Source organism: Anastrepha obliqua, chromosome 1 (genome assembly GCF_027943255.1).
Source record: "Anastrepha obliqua isolate idAnaObli1 chromosome 1, idAnaObli1_1.0, whole genome shotgun sequence".
Classification (NCBI taxonomy): domain Eukaryota; kingdom Metazoa; phylum Arthropoda; class Insecta; order Diptera; family Tephritidae; genus Anastrepha; species Anastrepha obliqua.
In genome coordinates, this window is record NC_072892.1 from 21,331,936 (window position 1) to 21,350,702 (window position 18,767).

The window sequence follows — 18,767 nt, forward strand, 5'->3', positions numbered from 1 at the left end:
GAAAACTGAAGGAGATCTTCAGATGTTCAGAACATACACCTCCGCATACCCTGCCCTCAAGCTTTGAGCCACCTGTGTATACATGGATGGACTCGCCCTATCTTACATCGTTTCGTTCTCCCTCTTCCCTCGAGAGTAGGAGGGTTTTGAACGTTGTAATGGCAAGTGCAGGCGGGACTGTATAGTCCACCTGTGCGGGAACCTCCAAAATGGCATCCAGGACTTTACCGTGGTCTGTATATGAACACTTACTCAATGCCTTCAAGATTCTTGCCGCACTGCGCGTGTTACGATAAAGTGAAAAAAATTCACGCCCAAGCAAAAAAAAAAAAATAATCGGTGTCAAAAAGGCTTAACAATCAATTAAATTTGTACAGGGAAGTGTAACCAATTAAAAAGAAGGCCATACATTTAGTACGGAAAATTACTTTTATTCTATTCAAAGTAAAAAATGTGTGAAAATAATACAAAATTAAGAATCAATTTACTTTTGCTCGATATGACCACCTTTTTTGCCTTGACTATGGCCTTGAGACGGTCCAGAAACGAATCGCAAGCTGCCCGAATGTGACTTGTAGGTATTTTGGTCCACTCGCGAACAATGGATTTTTTCAGCACTTCGAGACTGGTGAATATTTTAGTTCCGACCTTTCTCTCCAAAATGGCCCAAAGAGAATAACCCATTGGATTCGCGTCTGGTGAAGTTGAGAGCCATTGTGTGGACGTTATGAAGTTCAGAGCAATGTTTTTTAGCCATTCTTGGTTCACTCGAGCTTTGTGAGACGGTGCCGAGTCCTGTTGAAAGGTCCATGGTCTGCCATCGAAATGTTTGTCTGCCCACGGCTTCAAAGCAACTCCAGAATACTTTTCCGATAATATTTCGTTTTTACCTTGACGCCAGGCTCAATGAAAACGATTGGGGAGCGCCCATCTGCGGTTACAGCGGCCAAAACCATTACCTGTCGCGGGTGTTGCCTCCTGGTGGCCAATCGATGACTCGAATTTGCGTACGAATGGTCGGTCAAATAAGCCCTATCGTTTTGGGAGTTTACGAGTTGCTCAATTTAAAAATTTTCCCGTCAGAAAACACAATGTTCGGAAATTTACCGCTTTCGTCCAAGCGAAGCAACTCCTTCCCTCTCTCAAGTGTGACTTGTGGCTGCTTTGATGTGAGATCACTTGCCTTATGGATCTTGTAAGGCTTGACTTTGAGATCATTTTTTAGTATGCGGCGGATGCTACGGTCAAATATTTTCAGTTCTTTCGCCATTTGATTGGCAGTTCGTCGAGGATTTCGCTCAAGTCGCTTCTTTACTTTTTGAACCATTTCTCGTGACGTTGCAGTCTTTTGATGACCACCTCCATGATGTTTCGCGATGCTACCAGTATCGTTGTAACGAGTAATGGTGCGATAAACAAAAACTTTATTTACTTTAAGGTGCCCGAGCTCACGAACAATCGCTGGTTGTGAGTTTCCAGCCAAATAAATGTAAATGCAATCACTCAGTTGCTGATTTTTTTTCTTGCGTTTACTCTCGGCAAAATGCTTCCGCGCACTTGTAAACAATACTCCGGACTGTAATTTAGCCAACTAACAAACAGTTGATGCTTTTGGATCAGCTGCGCGAGCGGTCTGAAGTTGGTTACACTTCGAATGCCGGATCCTGTACTTTACACAAAAAAAAATTAAATAAAACACGTTTTAAAGGTCATATGCATTTTTATTTAAATTATTTTGTAAAATGGAATAGTTGCTCTTATTTTCAGGTCTCCAAACTTAGTAGTCCAATGGTCAAACTGATTCATTCTCTAAAAGCGGTAAGTCTCAAGAGCCAAAAACGCGTGAAGCATTTTTTCTTTAGCTGAGTTATAAAAGAGTTTGTGTTTATGGACGTCATGACTTTTTACAGTTTTAATATAATTGATATAATAAAATGCCATAATTTAAATTTACAAACAGAAAAACCGTTTGATTTATGGATATAAAGTTTTGTGCGGAATCCCAAGTTTGAAGTTTGGAGACCACTAGTTTAGCCTAAAGTATAATTATTTTATATGGTTTTCGGCAATTTCACAAAAGATGTGTACAAGATTACTTATTTGTTTATTAGTTAAGGCTGCCCCTCTTGTAAATTGTTTCGAGGGGCTTATAAGATAAAATCACGATAGCATCAAAAAAGAATTACTATAGAAAAAATATGTTTGCAAAGCTCGAAGCCATTATATTATCATTGTTGATTAATGATCAAAGAATTTGAAGTAAATATTTTCTATGATTATATAATTATTACACATAAGACAGTGTGCACCATGTAAAAGTTTTTCGCATATATATATTTGTATATATTTCTTCATTGAAATTGTTCGTTCGTTTAAAATGTCATTTTATGATATCTGCAAGCGCTTCAGGAAGCATATGAATACTAAATAAGTTAAAATAAAAATAATTAACTATTATAAAGGCGCAGAGAGCAATAAAATGGACCACAAATGTTACTTAGTTTTTACTTAATAATTGTAGGACGACGATATACGGCAATTACTACGAGCACTTGAACCCGCACAATCCCCTTTTGCTAACGCTCAGTTGCCATTCTCTGCGGCATCCTCCGATTCGCTCATACCCACAGCTTCAATAATCGTCGGCGTCAAATCGATTTCAACTGTACCATCATCGCCGCCACTCAACTCGCAAATTGTCACTTCATCGCGATAGGCGCGCACTCCAACACGGTCACCGTGCTCCTCCTTTGCAACATCAGCTTCTTCACACTCTTCACCCTCACCCTCATCGTCATCGGTCAGCAGAGCTACGCGATCGTAGGCGACATTTGGTAGCATGACGGCGTTTCCCGCCCCAACATCACGCCGAAAAAAAGGCAGTCGTGTATTGTTACGTCGTGTTCTCGCAACGAATATGACGACGATCAGGATCAGCAGTGCCGGCACCATGATCAACATAAGTATGATGACGCTTGTCATTGCATTGCTACCTTTGCCGCGCTCTACGCTATTGATCGTCTCGACTTTGGCGGTGTAGCGGCCATCATGACTGTTACCGGAGCTGCGTTCGGCAAAGATGTAGCAGTAAGTTTCATTGGTTTGTGGTATTTTGCGTAATTGACTGCCGGGCGGGCAGGTGCTGCATTGGGAGTTGAGTGGTCCGTAACAGCGCTGGCAGCTAACGTCACATCGTTCGCAACGCCGCAATCGTGCTGGCTCCAAGAGTTCGCTGGTATCGGCATAAAGGCGCACAGCTTCGTGGCGTGTACGCCGTCTACGATCGATCGATTGCAATTCATCCTCATCGGCTTCGCTCACCTTCGAGATGATGTTGTCATTTTGGGCGCCAGAGGCTGTAGGATTGGCATCTTTATTGCTGTCGCTGGAGATGGAATAAGTGTGCGTAGGACATTGGTCGTAGCAGTGACCGTTGTAAAAATATGTGGGCATTGCACATTCTAGAGCAGTCGAAAAGAGAGAGAGAGAGAGAGGGAGAAATAGAGATTGAAATATACTGGTAAGAATTAAGTATTTATGTGTTTCAAATGTGTGAACGATGAGATGTACAGTTAAATTTTGCAAAAATGATAAACTACTACCAAAAATTATGTTAGAGACGAAAAAGGTGAAACTAGGCACACTAATCGCAATTACATCCACCAATTTTAGAGGTCATTGAAGCAAGAGTTAACACAACCGCCAACTAATTTTGTAAGTATGTAAGTATGTATTTCTACGCATAATTTTTACCTCTTCGGCTTTGCAAGCTACAAATAAAACACCAAAAAACTTATATTTGTGTGGAACCAACAATCGTTCATAAATAATTAATATGTACACACATACCTACAAACTTAAAGTACTTAGTCATGGAGTAAAGAATAAATGTTTTCTTGCTAAGCTTTTTCTTGCTGGCAATCCATTTTAATTACAGCACTGATATCGTTATTTCCAACTCTTAGGTTTTATACATACGCTACCAATTATATATTTTTTAGTATATTAAATATTTTAAATAAATACTTTCTGAGGTTATGAATCGCTGTGGTAAATCTCCCGGTTCGCTTCAATTTAGGCAGCTCGATGACTATAGATGAGTACAGAAATTATGGGACGGCCGCTGTAGCCGAAAGTGTTGATGCGTGCCCACCATTCGGTAGTGCGAAACCCGTAACAAATGATTGAAAACGTTTTTTCTAAAACCAGTCTCCCCTCACCAGGCAAAGGCAAAATTCTGTCTCGATTTCGGCCATGAAAAGGTTCCTCATAAAAGGGCTTCTCTGTCGTTCGAAGGCGGCGAAAAATTGTAGATCCCTGCATTTCAGAAAGAGAAGGAAGAGTTCGGCTAACTACCCGCTAAAGAGTGTAAGCGCCACATTAAAGTCTGGCAGGCTATTTTAGTAGAAATATCTCGTAGTTTTGCTTAAAATCCGAGTGGATTCATAGAAATATAATGCCTACACCGAAGTAAGCATTCTAGGTGAGTGCTCCGTCAATTAGTTTCCCCAGTAGTTTTATTTTGCTGCTTTTTTTTAAGTATTTATGAGGACCTTTCCGGCAACTCGGTATATGAGACAAAACTCGTCAAGTGTACGCGCCCAAAATCTTAATCGCTTCGATTTTGATGAAATTTGGTGAAGCTGTTTTAATATGAAGCAGTATAAATTTTGCAATATTTCCTCCCCCAGTGGTTTCCGAGTTATAGGGACTTAAGATTTTTATTTTTTCTGTGCAAGTGATTTTTCTTTGAATTGAAGTTAAATAATTGTCGTTTTAAGAAAAAACGAAATAAGAACTTTTTATAGGATTTTCTCTAAACTTTCCGATAAGGAATTTAAAAAAATGGAACAAATTTTTGTGGTACAAAATTTTTGTTTTTAATTTAGCCATTTTTGATTTGCCTTACAGTTGGTTGGAAAAACACGTTCTGTGTAGAAATTTACGTTGATTTGTACGTTGATCAGATCAATGCGGCGCGGTTGCGGAAGAGTGAGTGCAAGATACAAATTCAATCAGGAAATTTTGGCTCTCCGTAAAGAGATCAATTTAAGGGGAAAATTGCAAGCTTTAATTTTAGCGTAATTAAAAAAATTTAGAATTTTAATGAATTTTAATAAAAAATGAAAAATTTGTAAAAAACTAAAAAAAGAATTTAGAAAAGTTTGGCGAAAATTAAAAAAAGAAAATTAGAAAAAAACAAATAGAATTTTAATGAATTTTATTAAAAATTTAAAATTTTTTAAAAAATTATTTTTCTTAGAAAAAGCAAAATGTTTGAATTTTTTTAGATATTTTTTGTAGATTTTTTTTTTAAGGAAAAACTTTAAGCATTAATTTGAGTATAATTAAAAAAGTAAAAGTTTGAAAAAATAGTAGAATCTTAATAAAAAAATAAAATTTTGAAAAAAATAAATGGATTTTTTTATATAGTAGATATCATTCTAAAGAAAATTTAAGTTTTAATTAGTGCGTAATTAAAAAAAAAAATTTAAAATTTCAAAAAAAAAGTTTAAAGAAAAAAAAATTATAATTTTAGTGAAAAATAGAACTCTAATTGAAATATTGTAAGCTTTAATTTTAGCGTAGTTAAAAAAATAAAAATATAGAGTTTTAATGAACTTTAATAAAAAATGAAAATATTGGAAAAAATTAAAAAAAAATTTGTTAGGAAAGTTTGAAGAAAATTAAAAAAAAAACTGACTAAAAAAGAAATAGAATTTTAATGAATTTTAATAAAAGGTGCAAAATTTTTTAAAAAATTATTTTTCTTAGAAAAAAATATGTTTGAATTTTTTTTAGATATCGTTTTAAAGGAAAAATTGTAAGCTTTAATTTGAACGTCATTAAAAAAGGAAAAGTTTGGAAAAAATGGTAGAACTTTAATGACTTTAATAAAAAATGTAAAATTTTGAAAAGCAGAAATAGATTTTTGTTTGTTTGTAGATATCTTTTTAAAAGAAACAATTTAAGCTTTAATTTGCGCGCAATTGAAAAAATGAAAGATGTAAAAATCTGAAAAAAATTTCATTAAAAATCTATAGTAAAAAGTAGAATTTTAGTGAGAAATAGAACTTTAATTGAAAATTGCAATTTGGGCGCAATAAAATATATATAAAAAAATGGTTTTTGTAGAATTTTTTTTAGATATCATTTCAAAGGAAAAGCAGTTAAATATCATTTTAAAGGGAAAATTGAGTTTAATTTGGGCTCAATTAAAAACAAATAAAAAATTTAGAAACTTAAAACAAATACAAATTCTTTATTTTTTTTTATTTTTTAGATATAATTTCAAAGGAAAAATTAGTTAGATATCATTTTAAAAGAAACATTTTAAGTTTTAATTTGAGCGTAATAAAAAAAAATTATAAATGTTAACATTTAAAAAAAAAATTTGTTAATTTTAATTTCTCCTTTTTTATTTTTTTTTTATTTTTCTAATTACGTCTAAATAAAGTCTTACAATTTTTCCTTTAAAATGATATCTTACTACTACGTTTACTTGAAATTGTATCTAAAAAATTATAGAAAAAAATTAAAAAAAAAATTTTATAAAACGAAAATTTTTTTTAACAAATTTTTTTTTATAGAAAGAAAACACATTTTTTTAAGTTTATTTTAGATATCATTTCAAAGGAAAAATTAGTTGGATATCATTTTGAAGGAAAAATTATTAGCTTGAATTTGAGCGTAATTAAAAAAAAATTAATTTTTTTTTTTTTTTTTAAATCGGTCTATGTAAATATAAAGTAAGAAGGTAAAATTTTTTCTGCTGCCAATGTTATCCTTTTTCTTCTTATTTCCTTGAAATTATATCTAAAAAAATTATAGAAAAAAAAATGTTTTTACAAAGTTTTTTAAAGCATTTAAAAACGAAAATTTTTTAACAACAAAAAATTTTTTTATAGAAACAAAACAATTTTTTTTTACAATAATTTTTTTTAAGTTTATTTTAGATATCATTTCAAAGGAAAAATTAGTTAGATATCATTTTGAAGTAGAAAATTATTAGCTTGAATTTGAGCGTAATTAAAAAATAAGAAATGTAAACATTAAAAAAAAATTTTAAATGTAAAAAAATTTATTGAAAAATAAAAAATTGAAAAATTTGAAAATAACTTTTAAAGATTTGTTTTGTTTTTAGGAAGAAAGCATTGGTAGAATTCGTAGACATTTTTCTTCTTACTTTACTTTTACATGGACTGGTTTTCGAATTTTCTTCCTTCGGGATTCCTGTGGTTTACCACTGACTTGGACAGCTGCCACAAGCACACCAGCTCTTTTGACAGATGTTAGGTAAAAATCTACCATTTGCAAAAACTGAGTTCGTTTTCGTTGAATGGAAAGTTTTGAAAAAATTAAAATTTGCGCTTACGCTCAATGGATTGCGATGTCGAGATATGTTTAGAAATAGCATACAATTCTTTGCCTATGGATATTGATTGGGGTTTCAACCAGAATTAGGGAAAATTCTATGGGCAATAAAGCTGCGTGCTCGAGATTTTTCATTCTTCATTTTAAAAGATTTACATTCGTGTACAGATGTATGTATATACATATATATTTTTTTTAACAACTTACAAGCGTGGCTGTACTAAACAGCTTAACATATTTTAACTATAAAAAATTGAACAAACATATAGTCAATCGAATTTAATTTGAAAACTATGTCTAAAACTACAACAACAAATTTTCAATCAAATAGTGAATCAAACTACAGACTCCATGAATCACTAGAAACTATTACGAAGTTTGATTTAAATAACAAACATAAAAAAGAAACAAACAATTTTTTTTCATCATAAAACAAATTAACATAAAATTATGTAAAAATGAGTTCGCATGCTGCCAAGGAAATCACAATTGCAGTTCACAAAAAAACGACAAAAAAAATTGAATGACAAAACAAAAACCAGCCGAAAACCAAAACCACATTTGAACCAAAATAAAAATTGCCATTGAATAGCTAATGAAAAGCTGAGACCAAATTGAAACCATAATTCAACACGCGAGTGCATTGATTTGTTATTAATTTAGTGTTATAATTAAATTGTTGTGTCGGCAATGAATGACATGATTCTTTTTAATTTTTTTATTTAAAATGAGCGAATATGAAATTTGCATACTTGACTTGATTTCTTTTTCGAAAATATAGTACATACATACATTTAATTATTTATTTATTGCATAGTTATATGGTTTTGTTTTATTAGTGCTGCAGTTAATGAAGGAGAGATTGTTAATTAGTGAAAAAAAAATTATAATAAACTGTATTTATTTAATGTCTAAAATTAAGAAATATTAGCTGGACTCACCTTTGACTTTTTTCGACTGATTTGCTTCTATTTCGTTTTGGCTTATTTTATTAAATACATGGGAATGCTAGCAGTGACTTTTTTAAAAATTGTTTTACAACGCTTTGGTTTTCGGTATTAATTTTCTGATTACTAATAAAAATTAAATTCGACTACTCGCGCGTAATACATTCTGTCAAAAAGGTACCGGGAATTGTTCAATGTTTTATACTTTGTCGCCCTCAAAATAGGCTCGAAGCAATACACATATGCCAAGTATATAGTCCAGTCATCAGAGCACCTTTTAAACGCGTTTGAAGAGATCTTCTTCAGCTCCTTCAGCGAATTCTCCTTAAGGGGTTAGTCTACTTTGTCACTTTAAAATTTTTAAATTTTTTTTTTTTGCATAATTTGAAAGTATATACATATATCCAGAAATATTGTGTAAAAATTTTAAGAAAATCCGAGCACTCTAACTATTTTTTTTTTACCTGAACATCATTTCGTCTACCTGCGCGTATAGCGTGCATTAAAAACTTTAAACGCGTTTTTCTCAAAACAACGTTTTCAAAATCTAGCTCCACTGTATCTCAAAAACTAATCAACCGATTTTCATAAAATTTGGATCACATATTCTAGACATAATTTGCACCAAATTGACGCTCGGGGGTTTTGAAATTTTAAATTTTTACTATATATTTTTTTTAAATATGCGAAAAAAAAAACCGTTCTATCAAAAATTTTCCATTTTTATCAGTCATTTTTTTTGTCTTCATTAAAACCTAATATCCGAGGGTCATTTTGTAGCCAGTATCTTACTGAATCTGAAACATTTTGATTTTTTTGTTTCAGACAAGCCGTTCTTGAGTTCTGATGGAGCTGCCTCACCAACCCATGTTTGAGACGTTACGCTTCACTGCTATTTTTTTACTAAAAATACTATAAAATTGAATAAAAAAAAATTTATTTCTGAATTTTAAGACTTTATTTAATAAATCAAACAAATTTTATATTACTATCATTTATAGTTTTCTCAAAAAAAAAATCACGAATATAGCCTTTTTTTCGAGTCTCCAAAGTAGACTGACCCCTTAATGGCCTCTATCGCCTCAAAGCGGCGTCCGCGGAGTGGCAATTCAAGTTTTGGGAAAAGAAAAAAGTCACAGAGGGCTAATCAGGTGCTAATACGGTGCTTGTTCGTTGATATTTGTCGAGTTTTTGGTCAAAAAAGTGTTCACAATATGGGCCTTGTGAGACGGTCCGTTATCATGGTGCAACATCCATGAGTTTTCTTTCCACAATTTGTGCCGTTTTCTACGCACATTCTCTCTAAAACGTCGCATAACTTCCAAATAATATTCTTTATTTTCCGCAGAACCGTTTGGAACGAATTCCGAGACACAACACCAGGAAAATCAAACAAAACGAGTAGCATGACTTTCACTTTTGACCGACTTTGACGTGGTTTTTTGAGTTTCGGCTCATGTGGATAGCGCCATTCAGCCGCCTGTTGACTGGTTTGCATGTCAAGCTCATATATCCACGTCTCATCACCGCTTATGATGCGCTGGATGAACGTTGGGTCCGAATTCACTTACTCAAACATGTCCTCAGCCACCTTCTTTCGATGAATTTTTTGTAAGAAATTCCACTCTCTTGGAACGAGTCGAGCAGCCACGCGTCTCATGTCCAATTGATGGTGTAAAATGTTACGAATAGATTCGTGAGACACGCTAAGGTCACAAGATACCTCCCTCAAACTTAATTGATGGTTTTCGAGCACCATTTCCTTGACTTTGTTGACGTTTTCATCCGTTGATGATGTTGATGGGCGGCCAGATCGGGGCAAATCTTCCACGACTTCTCGGCCTGTCTTATACCACTCGTAGACCCGTGTTTTTGATAAAGCACACTCGCCATAGGCTTTCTGCAACATTTTCAACGATTCCGCACACGAAATCCCGTTCAAAACTTAACGTACAAAAATTTAAGACAAATTCTTTCTTCGATATTTTTATCCATAGTGAAAATCGCAGAGCACACCTGCGGTTGACTGATATAATTAAATGCCAAAAACAAGCTAATTGACAGATCGCGCTCAAACTCTGCGTCAAAATAGAGGACAGTTGTACCAACATTCCAGCAAAAAAAAAATTAGACATATGTATGTATGTGTAACGCCCGCTTTTTAATTGAAAAGTTCCTGATATTTTTTTGACAGAATGTGTTCGAAATTGGTTAAAAATTTCCTTGAAGCAATTTAAGCGTTAATAACTTTTAAGCGATAATAATTTTTATCTATAGTGGATTTTAGATTGAGTGGCGCAAAATTAATCATCCTTTTTTTTATAACTTTTTTACTAAATAAAAAAACAATGGCTTCGAGTGATGGAAACCTTTTCGCGCTCTATCGCATGCTGCAGCTATCCACTTCATATGATTGACGTACACCAACATTTGCAAAGTTTTAAATCTTCCGATAGTTTGATTAATTCTGTACACGTCAAAATCCTGGGTCCATATGAAAAGCCGCATTCGTGAACATAAAACTTGCCATGCAAAAGTTGATGTTTCTAATTCTGATATCCATAGCATATCGCCTGCTGTTGTTGTAGTTAAAAAGTATAAAATATGCTTCAAAATTTGTTTACCCAAGCTGCCGAAGTGACATTCCTTGGCTGGATATAGGCAAATCTTGCATTGTTGTGGAAACGATGCGTTGTACGTCTCATCTCATAGTTCGAGCTGATGATTTCCTTGTAGATGTGGTTGAGTTCGCTAGTTTGTGCGAGATCTCATTCGAATGTAATTGAGTGTGTGCAAATTTTGTGGAATATTAAAAAAAAAAATTAAAAAATTCTCAAAAGTATTCAAGCCCCGATATGATTACGCAAATTTTTCATGTTCATTTGCACATAGACAGCAAATTAAACTATGTTTGAGAGTAACAAAAAAAAAATACAAATTAAAAAAAAAATTACAATTTTTTTTATTATTATTTAAAAAAAATTACAAATTAAAAAAAAAATAAAATTTTTAATTTTTTATATATTTTTTTAAGCAAATAAATATGGTAGAATGTTTTTTGGATATCATTCCAAAGAAAAGTAATTACATATCTTTTATTAAAAGTACCTGTACCCCCAGTCTCGAGGTGCGTACGCTGATCGCATGCAAATCATCTCATACGATATAATGCAAATGGAGACCACTCGCTGCAGATCTCATGCGATAAATCGAAGAGCTTACGGCAAAAGGTTTATCTCATGCAATGAACTGCCACTAATGGCGTTGTGACAGCTATATTTTCATTTACACGAAATCTTTGTAGTGGCAACATTATAAGTAAAAAAAATTTAAAAAAGAAGTGTTTCTTGTATCGGGTGTTTTTTTAAGCGCATAAGAACTATCGCTATCGATAACTATAGTTTGATAGCTGAGAATGGCAAACTGTCTTGACATTTCTGTACAGTAAGGTTTGGCAAGCGGCAGGCTAATCACCTGTCAGAAATCAAATAGATTAACGAAACCAACACAAGACGAGCTTTGTCAAGGCTCTATGCTCCCGAGAAGAGTGAATAAAGGGGAGAAAAAGGTTTGGCAAGTCATCATGAATCGTTTAACACCAGAACAACGTTTTCAAGTCGTGAAAATTTAATTTGAAAAAAAAAAAAAAATCTGTTCGGGAAGTTCATAAAGCGAAGTGTTGAAAAATAGGCTGAAATGTCGATTCGTCGCCGTTTTAAACTTGTTGGCCTTTATACTTCGAATACGTTAATAATTTTTTAAATTTAATTTTACGAAGTATTAAATTCAGTTCGCGTAAGAATTGAAGCCAAATTACCATTGCTTGCTTCTCATTTTTGCTGATTGGGCTCATTTGAATTTATTATTCAGATTTATTCGAAAAAGTAGTCAAAAATTGGATTGATCGGATGGAACATGTAACTTGTAGCCACGGCGGACATATGACGGATTTCATATTAAAAAAATAAATGCCATGAATTTATCTACCAGATTATAGGGGGAAAAATTCGTTCCAACAATATATCTTTTTTTTTGTTGCCATTTTAAGTTCTCAAGCTCTTAAAAAAACGACCGATATTTATAAAATTATGCAGCCCGACCAAAATTTGACAGTTGTCTATTAATAGAGAACAGTTGAACATCATATTTTCCTTTTCTAAATGAAAATTAAGTAATATAAATACAAAATTTCAGCAAAATATGACCACACTTGGGCTGAAAAGTCCCGGGCCTAACACATAGATGTCACTAGTTTTACTGCACGCACCTCTTTTTCAGTTAGTACTAACCTTAAAAAGACATTTTAAAATTTCATGATATTATTTTCATTAGTTCGAGATTTATTGCGCTACGATCAAAAAAATGGATCAAAAATAATTTCGTGTTTTAATTTTACACTGCTTCTTGATGGGAAAAAATACTTTTCAAGCGAAGCAAAGAGCTGAAAAGTGTTATGGGGACTTCGCTCCATCAGAAACAGCAATAAAACGATGGCTTGCTGACTTCGAACGTGATCGTAGAGTCACCGCTGATGCACAACGCAGTGGACGTCTAGAAAACATCAAAAAAATCCACAAAATCGTTTTGAATGATCGAAAAGTGAAGTTGCGACATCCACCGTACCGTATTCGCCAGATTTGGCCCCTAGCGACTATTGTCTGTTCGCAGAACTAAAAAATGCTCGCTGGTACTAAATTTCGCTCGAATGAAGAGGTTATCGCTGAAACTGAAGCCTTTTTGGAGGCAAAGATAAATCGTTCTACAAAAGTGGTATTGAAATGTTAGAGCGGCGCTGGAATGATTGCGTTGTTCTTGATGGAAATTGCGTTGATGAATACAACTATAGGGTGCGCCATGTAAAATAAGGTTTTTGAATCGGCTATAAAAAAAAACTAATCAACATTTTTCAAATTTTTTTTTTATTTTGAAGATTGAACATTGTCATTTATGAATGAAAAATAATATCGTTCAAATGACTGCCACGACTGGCTTTACAGTAGGCCATTCGATCAACCCAATTTTTAAGCACATTTTCTATTGTTTGGGCTCCAATTTCATGAATGGCAACTTCGATTTCGTGTTTTAAAGCATCAATCGTCTCTGGATGGTTCGCATAGCATTTGTTCTTAACGGCTCCCCACAAAAAATAGTCCAACGGGCTTAAATAACAGCTCCGAGGCGGCCAATTGATATCGGAATTTCGGCTGATTATTCGGTTTTCAAAAACGGTAGCCAAAAGTTCGAGTGTAACTTTGGCAGTGAGACAAGTTGCACCGTCCTGTTGAAACCAAATGTCGTCCATATCATCCTCTTCAATTTTTGGAAACAACTCGTTGAGCATGTCACGGTAACGCTCGCCATTTACTGTAACCGCGGCTCCTCGCTCATTTTCGAAAAAAAATGGCCCGATGATGCCGCCAGACCAAAAACCGCACCAAACAGTGACTCGTTGTGGATGCATTTGCTTCTCTACAGTAACGTGTGGATTTTCTGAGCCCCAAATCCGACAATTTTGCTTATTGACGTAGCCACCGATGTGAAAATCAGAAAAGAAGAAGAAGACTCACCACTTTGGAAATAGGTTTTCAATATTTCCCAATTTTGTTCAAGCGTATAGCGTCCCATTTCGTAAATGTCAAACCTTTAAGTAAATTATGAACACATTTGACATGTCATTTGTGTTACCATTCTCAAAAAAATAGGTGGTTCAAAAAGCAAACGCTATATGGCCCACCCTGTACAAGGTGAAGTCCAAAATAAACAAGACTGGCGTGATAAAAGAGTTTTTGACGGCGCCATCTTTTTAATGAGTTAGTGCGTAGGAAGTTATATTCCTAGCTGACTTCCAATGACAGCTTGGAGACATTCAATTCAGTGGAAGCGAAGTTATTGCGTCTAAAGTGTCAGTATGTTCGTGTCATCGGTACAAAAATGAGCTTCGAACAAAGAGCTAATTTCAAATTTTGTTTTTAAATCGGCAAAACGTTTACCGAAAGATTTGAATCGAAAAAAACTTTATGGCGATGATTGTCTATCTCGTGCCAGAGTTCATGAGTGGTTTACGCGTTTCAGAGATGTTTGTGAGGGCATAGATGACAATGAACATATGGGCCGCCCAAAATCAATAATCACCGATAACTGCATCGAAATTGTTAGTAAATTTATGAAAAATGAACCGAAATCATCGTTGAAATTCATGAAATCGGAGTTGAATATCTCCGTCATTGATTTATTGCATTTTAACTGATCATTTGGGCTTACGAAAAGTCCGTGCACGTTTTACTCCACACAAGTTACCTGAGGACCAAAAATTGCTTAGAATTCAACATTCGAAAGACCTCATTAAAGAGGCCAGAAAAGATGAGAACTTCCTTTACAACATTGTAACTGGTGATGAAACTACTGTTTCCAACATGAACCTCAAACTAAGCGTCAAGAGTCACCACTCAAGAACTCGCGTTTGGGGAAGTCAAAAATCAAGTCGATGCTCATTTGTTTTTAAGATTTCAAGGGAATCGTTCACAAGAAGTTCATACCAATGGGATAAACCGTCAATGCAATTTGCTATCTTGGGATTTTCAAGCGTTCGTTGCATCGCATTCGTCGAGTTCGTCCTGAATACCGCGAAGGACGAAGCTGGCGTTTATTGCAGGAAAATGCACCAACTCATCGATCCAATCATGTGACTGATTTTTTGCCTAGAAATCGCATTCTAACCATCAACCACTCACCGCATTCGCCTGATATGGCTCCCTGTGACTTCTCCCTATTCGGAAAATTGCATTTGTTCATGAAAGGAAAACGTTTTGCGGCCGTAGAGGCCATCCAAAAGGCTTGTAAAGACATCCTGAAGGACATTCCGGATTCCATCCAATGACCTGAAACACTCTTTCGAAAGGCTTTTATATATACTATATATTATATATAAATGGCACGTACGCCCTTTTTGGGTGTTTGGTCGAGCTCCTCCTCGTATTTGTGGTGTGCGTCTTATTGTTGTTCGACAAATGGAGGGACCTACAGTTTCAAGCCGACTCCGAACAGCAGATATTTTTATGAAGAGCTTTTTTCATGGCAGGAATACACTCGGAGGTTTGCCATTGCCTGCCGAGGGGCGACCGCTAATAGAAAAATGGTTTTCTTATTTTGGTGTTTCACCGAGATTCGAACCTACGTTCTCTCTGTGCATTCCGAATGGTAGTCACGCACCAACCTTTAGATCACGCAAAATAGTGCATCGAGGCCAAAGAGACTATTTTGAATAAATAAACTCGACTATCAGAACAAAGCTCCTGTCGTTTCTACGGGTGGCTGATGAAAGCCGCTACCAAAAAAAAATTGAATAACTTTTTTCTTTTTAAGTTATCTGTTCCATTTTTGTTTTAATTTGCAGATTGATCTTTAAAATTTATTAAAATGGATAACTGGGACACGCAAACAAGAATTTGGATAGTCCGCCGCTATCACGCACTGGAGTCCGTAGTTTTGGTACAGAGAGAGTACAGGCGGATGTTTGGCGGCGATCCCCCGAGCAGATGGACCGTAATGAGACTGGTGAATAATTTTGCTGAGCAAGGAACAGTCGCAAGAAGGCCTTATCATCGAAACCCACCAGTTCGGACGGAGGAAACGATCGCTGCTGTAGCTGCAGCTATACAAAGCAATCCAAGGGTTTCAACAAGAAGCTTATCTGCTCAACTTGGTGTCAGCCGACAGTCTTTGCAAACAATAATGCACAAAGATTTAGACTTATTTCCCTACAAAATTCAAATGGTTAACAAACTGAATGCAGCAGACTTGCCGATTCGCTTGGAATTTTGCCAGAAGATCCTGCAAATGGTGGAAGAAGACCAAAACATGTTAAACTGCCTTTTCATGTCTGATGAGGCCCATTTCGATTTAAACGGCAATGTGAACAAACAAAATTGTCGAATATGGAGTACTTCTAACCCACAGATACTCCACGAGACGGAATTGCATCCTCTTCGCGTGACAGTGTGGTGTGCGGTTTCTTCACGCTGTATTGTCGGGTCTTATTTTTTTGAAGAAAATGGTCACACCGTTACGGTTACTGGAGACCGTTATTTGAAAATGCTGAAAGAATTTTTCTATCCAGAACCACGCCGAAAGAGAATTCCTTTCAACTCTGTGTGGTTTCAACAAGATGGGGCAACGTCTCACATAGCCCAGACTGTTATGACAGAGTTGCGACGAAAATTTCCCAATTAACTGATTTCAAGAAACTCCGAATTTCGTTGGCTCCCCAGGTCGCCTGACCTTACTGTACCTGACTTTTTCTTGTGGGGTTTATGTAAACAAGAAGTTTATAAAACAAAGCCAACAAATTTGGATGAACTAAAACAATCCATTCGGTCAACAATTGCGGCTATTCCTGTCGCAACTCTCAAAGCAGCAATGAACAACTTTTTACTAAGATGCCGCACTTGTGTCAACGAGCATGGGGGGCATTTAAATTCAATTATTTTTAAAACTAGTTAAGCTACATTTAATAAAATTTAATGACCTTTAACTTGAAAAAAAAATAAATGAATTCCATACGCTAAAAAAAAAGTTATTTGAGTTTCTTAATGTAGCAAAATTCATCAGCCACCCTGTATTTTAGCGCAGCCTTGTTTATTTTGCACTTCACCTTGCAATTTTTAACAAAAAAAACGTGTTTTCTGTGTTAGACCCGGGACTTTTCAGCCCATGTGTTATAGGGGCGAAGTTACACTGTGCGATATGGTAACTTTGAAGCTGGTTTTCTTCAATTTTTGAGTTATGACGTTTCCATTTGTTTACATTTTTTATTTTTTGGAAATTTATTTCTTTTTCCACTAGCTAAGTTGCACGTTAGCCTCAGTTAACCTTCCACGGCCAGGCGAAATAAAATACGTGAATTTTGTGAAAACATAGTTTATTTTTCGCATTTTTTCATTTCCGTTTTTTCTGGCTGTTTTCTATGCAATTGTTTGTTATAATTATTTATTATTTATCATTTATTAATTTTCAATTACGTTATCAATTACTTAAGACTGTAACTACTGCACATTACTCACATTACTATGCATTACTAAATAGATTTTTACTTTAAATTGTTTTTATGCACTTTTTTTTATATTTACACACAATACAACAACACTCAAGTGTTGCTCATTAATTTTATAGAATTGTTTTTTTTTCCTTAGCTTTTGCTTTAATTATATTTTTTATTGTATTTGTTGCTGTGCTGTGTTCTCTTATCGATTTTTGTTTTGTATATTCATAGTAGTAGTAGTAATATGTATAGTATGTATGTAGGTATATAAGTATCATATTTATGTGTATAATTGTTTATCATTTTTTCTTGCTTAAATACTAAATGCATATAAGTTTTATTGATATATTACATTTCTTTTATAAATTTGCTGCCACCGTGTTTTTTTTTGTAGTTTTTTCTTTTATAAAATTTTATATTATATTTTAAATTTTTTGTTTTCCATAATTTCCTTCTAAGTAAACTCTACGGCTTGAGTTGAAAAAATAAACTTCGCATGAATCACACATATTTTTTAAGCTTACTGTTTGTTTTTTTTTTTGTTTTTGCTGTTTTTGTTGCTGTGATTTTCCCGCCTGCATTCGCATACATACATATATTTGCTCTTTGCGGTTGCTACCTTTGCTATTTTCTATGTTAATTTTACTATTCAGTTTTGCTTTGCTTTGTATTTCCCTACATTACAGCTGCTTTTTATTCCGGCGTTTAGGTTTAGGTAGGTGTGAGTTTATTATTCATTATTTATTATTTATTACTTTTCCTATTTTTATTGCATTTGGCTTCTTCGCTACTTCGCTTGTGCTTGTTTTTGTATTTTGTATTTTTTTAAAGTACGTATGTATGTATGTGAAAACATAATTGATTAAGTCATAAGTACCAAAGCCCCAAAAAGGCAAATTTAAGCAAAGGATCAACGAAAAATATTCTAAACTTTTATATAACTAAAATATGCAAAATTTAGTTAAATAAAAATCGCAAAAAGTAACCAAATCACTACAAGAATAATGAGTTAAAATTTTATTCTAAATACAAAGTCTAATTAATATTAATAAAAATATGCTAGACTATTTTTACCACAGCTTAAAAACAAACAAAAAATATTTAAAAAAAAATTCTAAATTAAAAATTCTGTTTTACAAATTTCAACACCAATAACAGTTTAAATATAATATCAGCATTAATATTTAAAATATTGAAAATAGATGCCCATAGTTATCAAAAAAACAAAAAACTTGTTATCGTTTTTTTTAATATTTTCACCTATTTGTGCGTTGTATTTCCTGCTGCAATTTGTTCTTTTGCTAAGTATTTTTGTTAAGCAAAAATCCAAAGGCAAATTGTCTAATTAAAAAAAAGAAAAGAGAAATTGTGCTAATATTCGACTATTACTTAACGCTGCCCCACACGTA

General features: G+C 34.0%; 1 protein-coding gene across 1 annotated transcript in view; it reads right to left on the reverse strand.

The window, feature by feature from the left end:
- Positions 1-2,111: 2,111 nt before the first annotated feature.
- LOC129243392 (furin-like protease 1) overlaps positions 2,112-18,767 on the reverse strand; it is an 80,703-nt gene continuing 64,047 nt past the window's right edge. Inside the window, exon 10 of the mRNA XM_054880406.1 lies at positions 2,112-3,461. Within this exon, the coding sequence (XP_054736381.1) occupies positions 2,584-3,461 (878 nt within the window). The 3' untranslated portion in view covers positions 2,112-2,583. The remainder of the gene's footprint in view (positions 3,462-18,767) is intronic.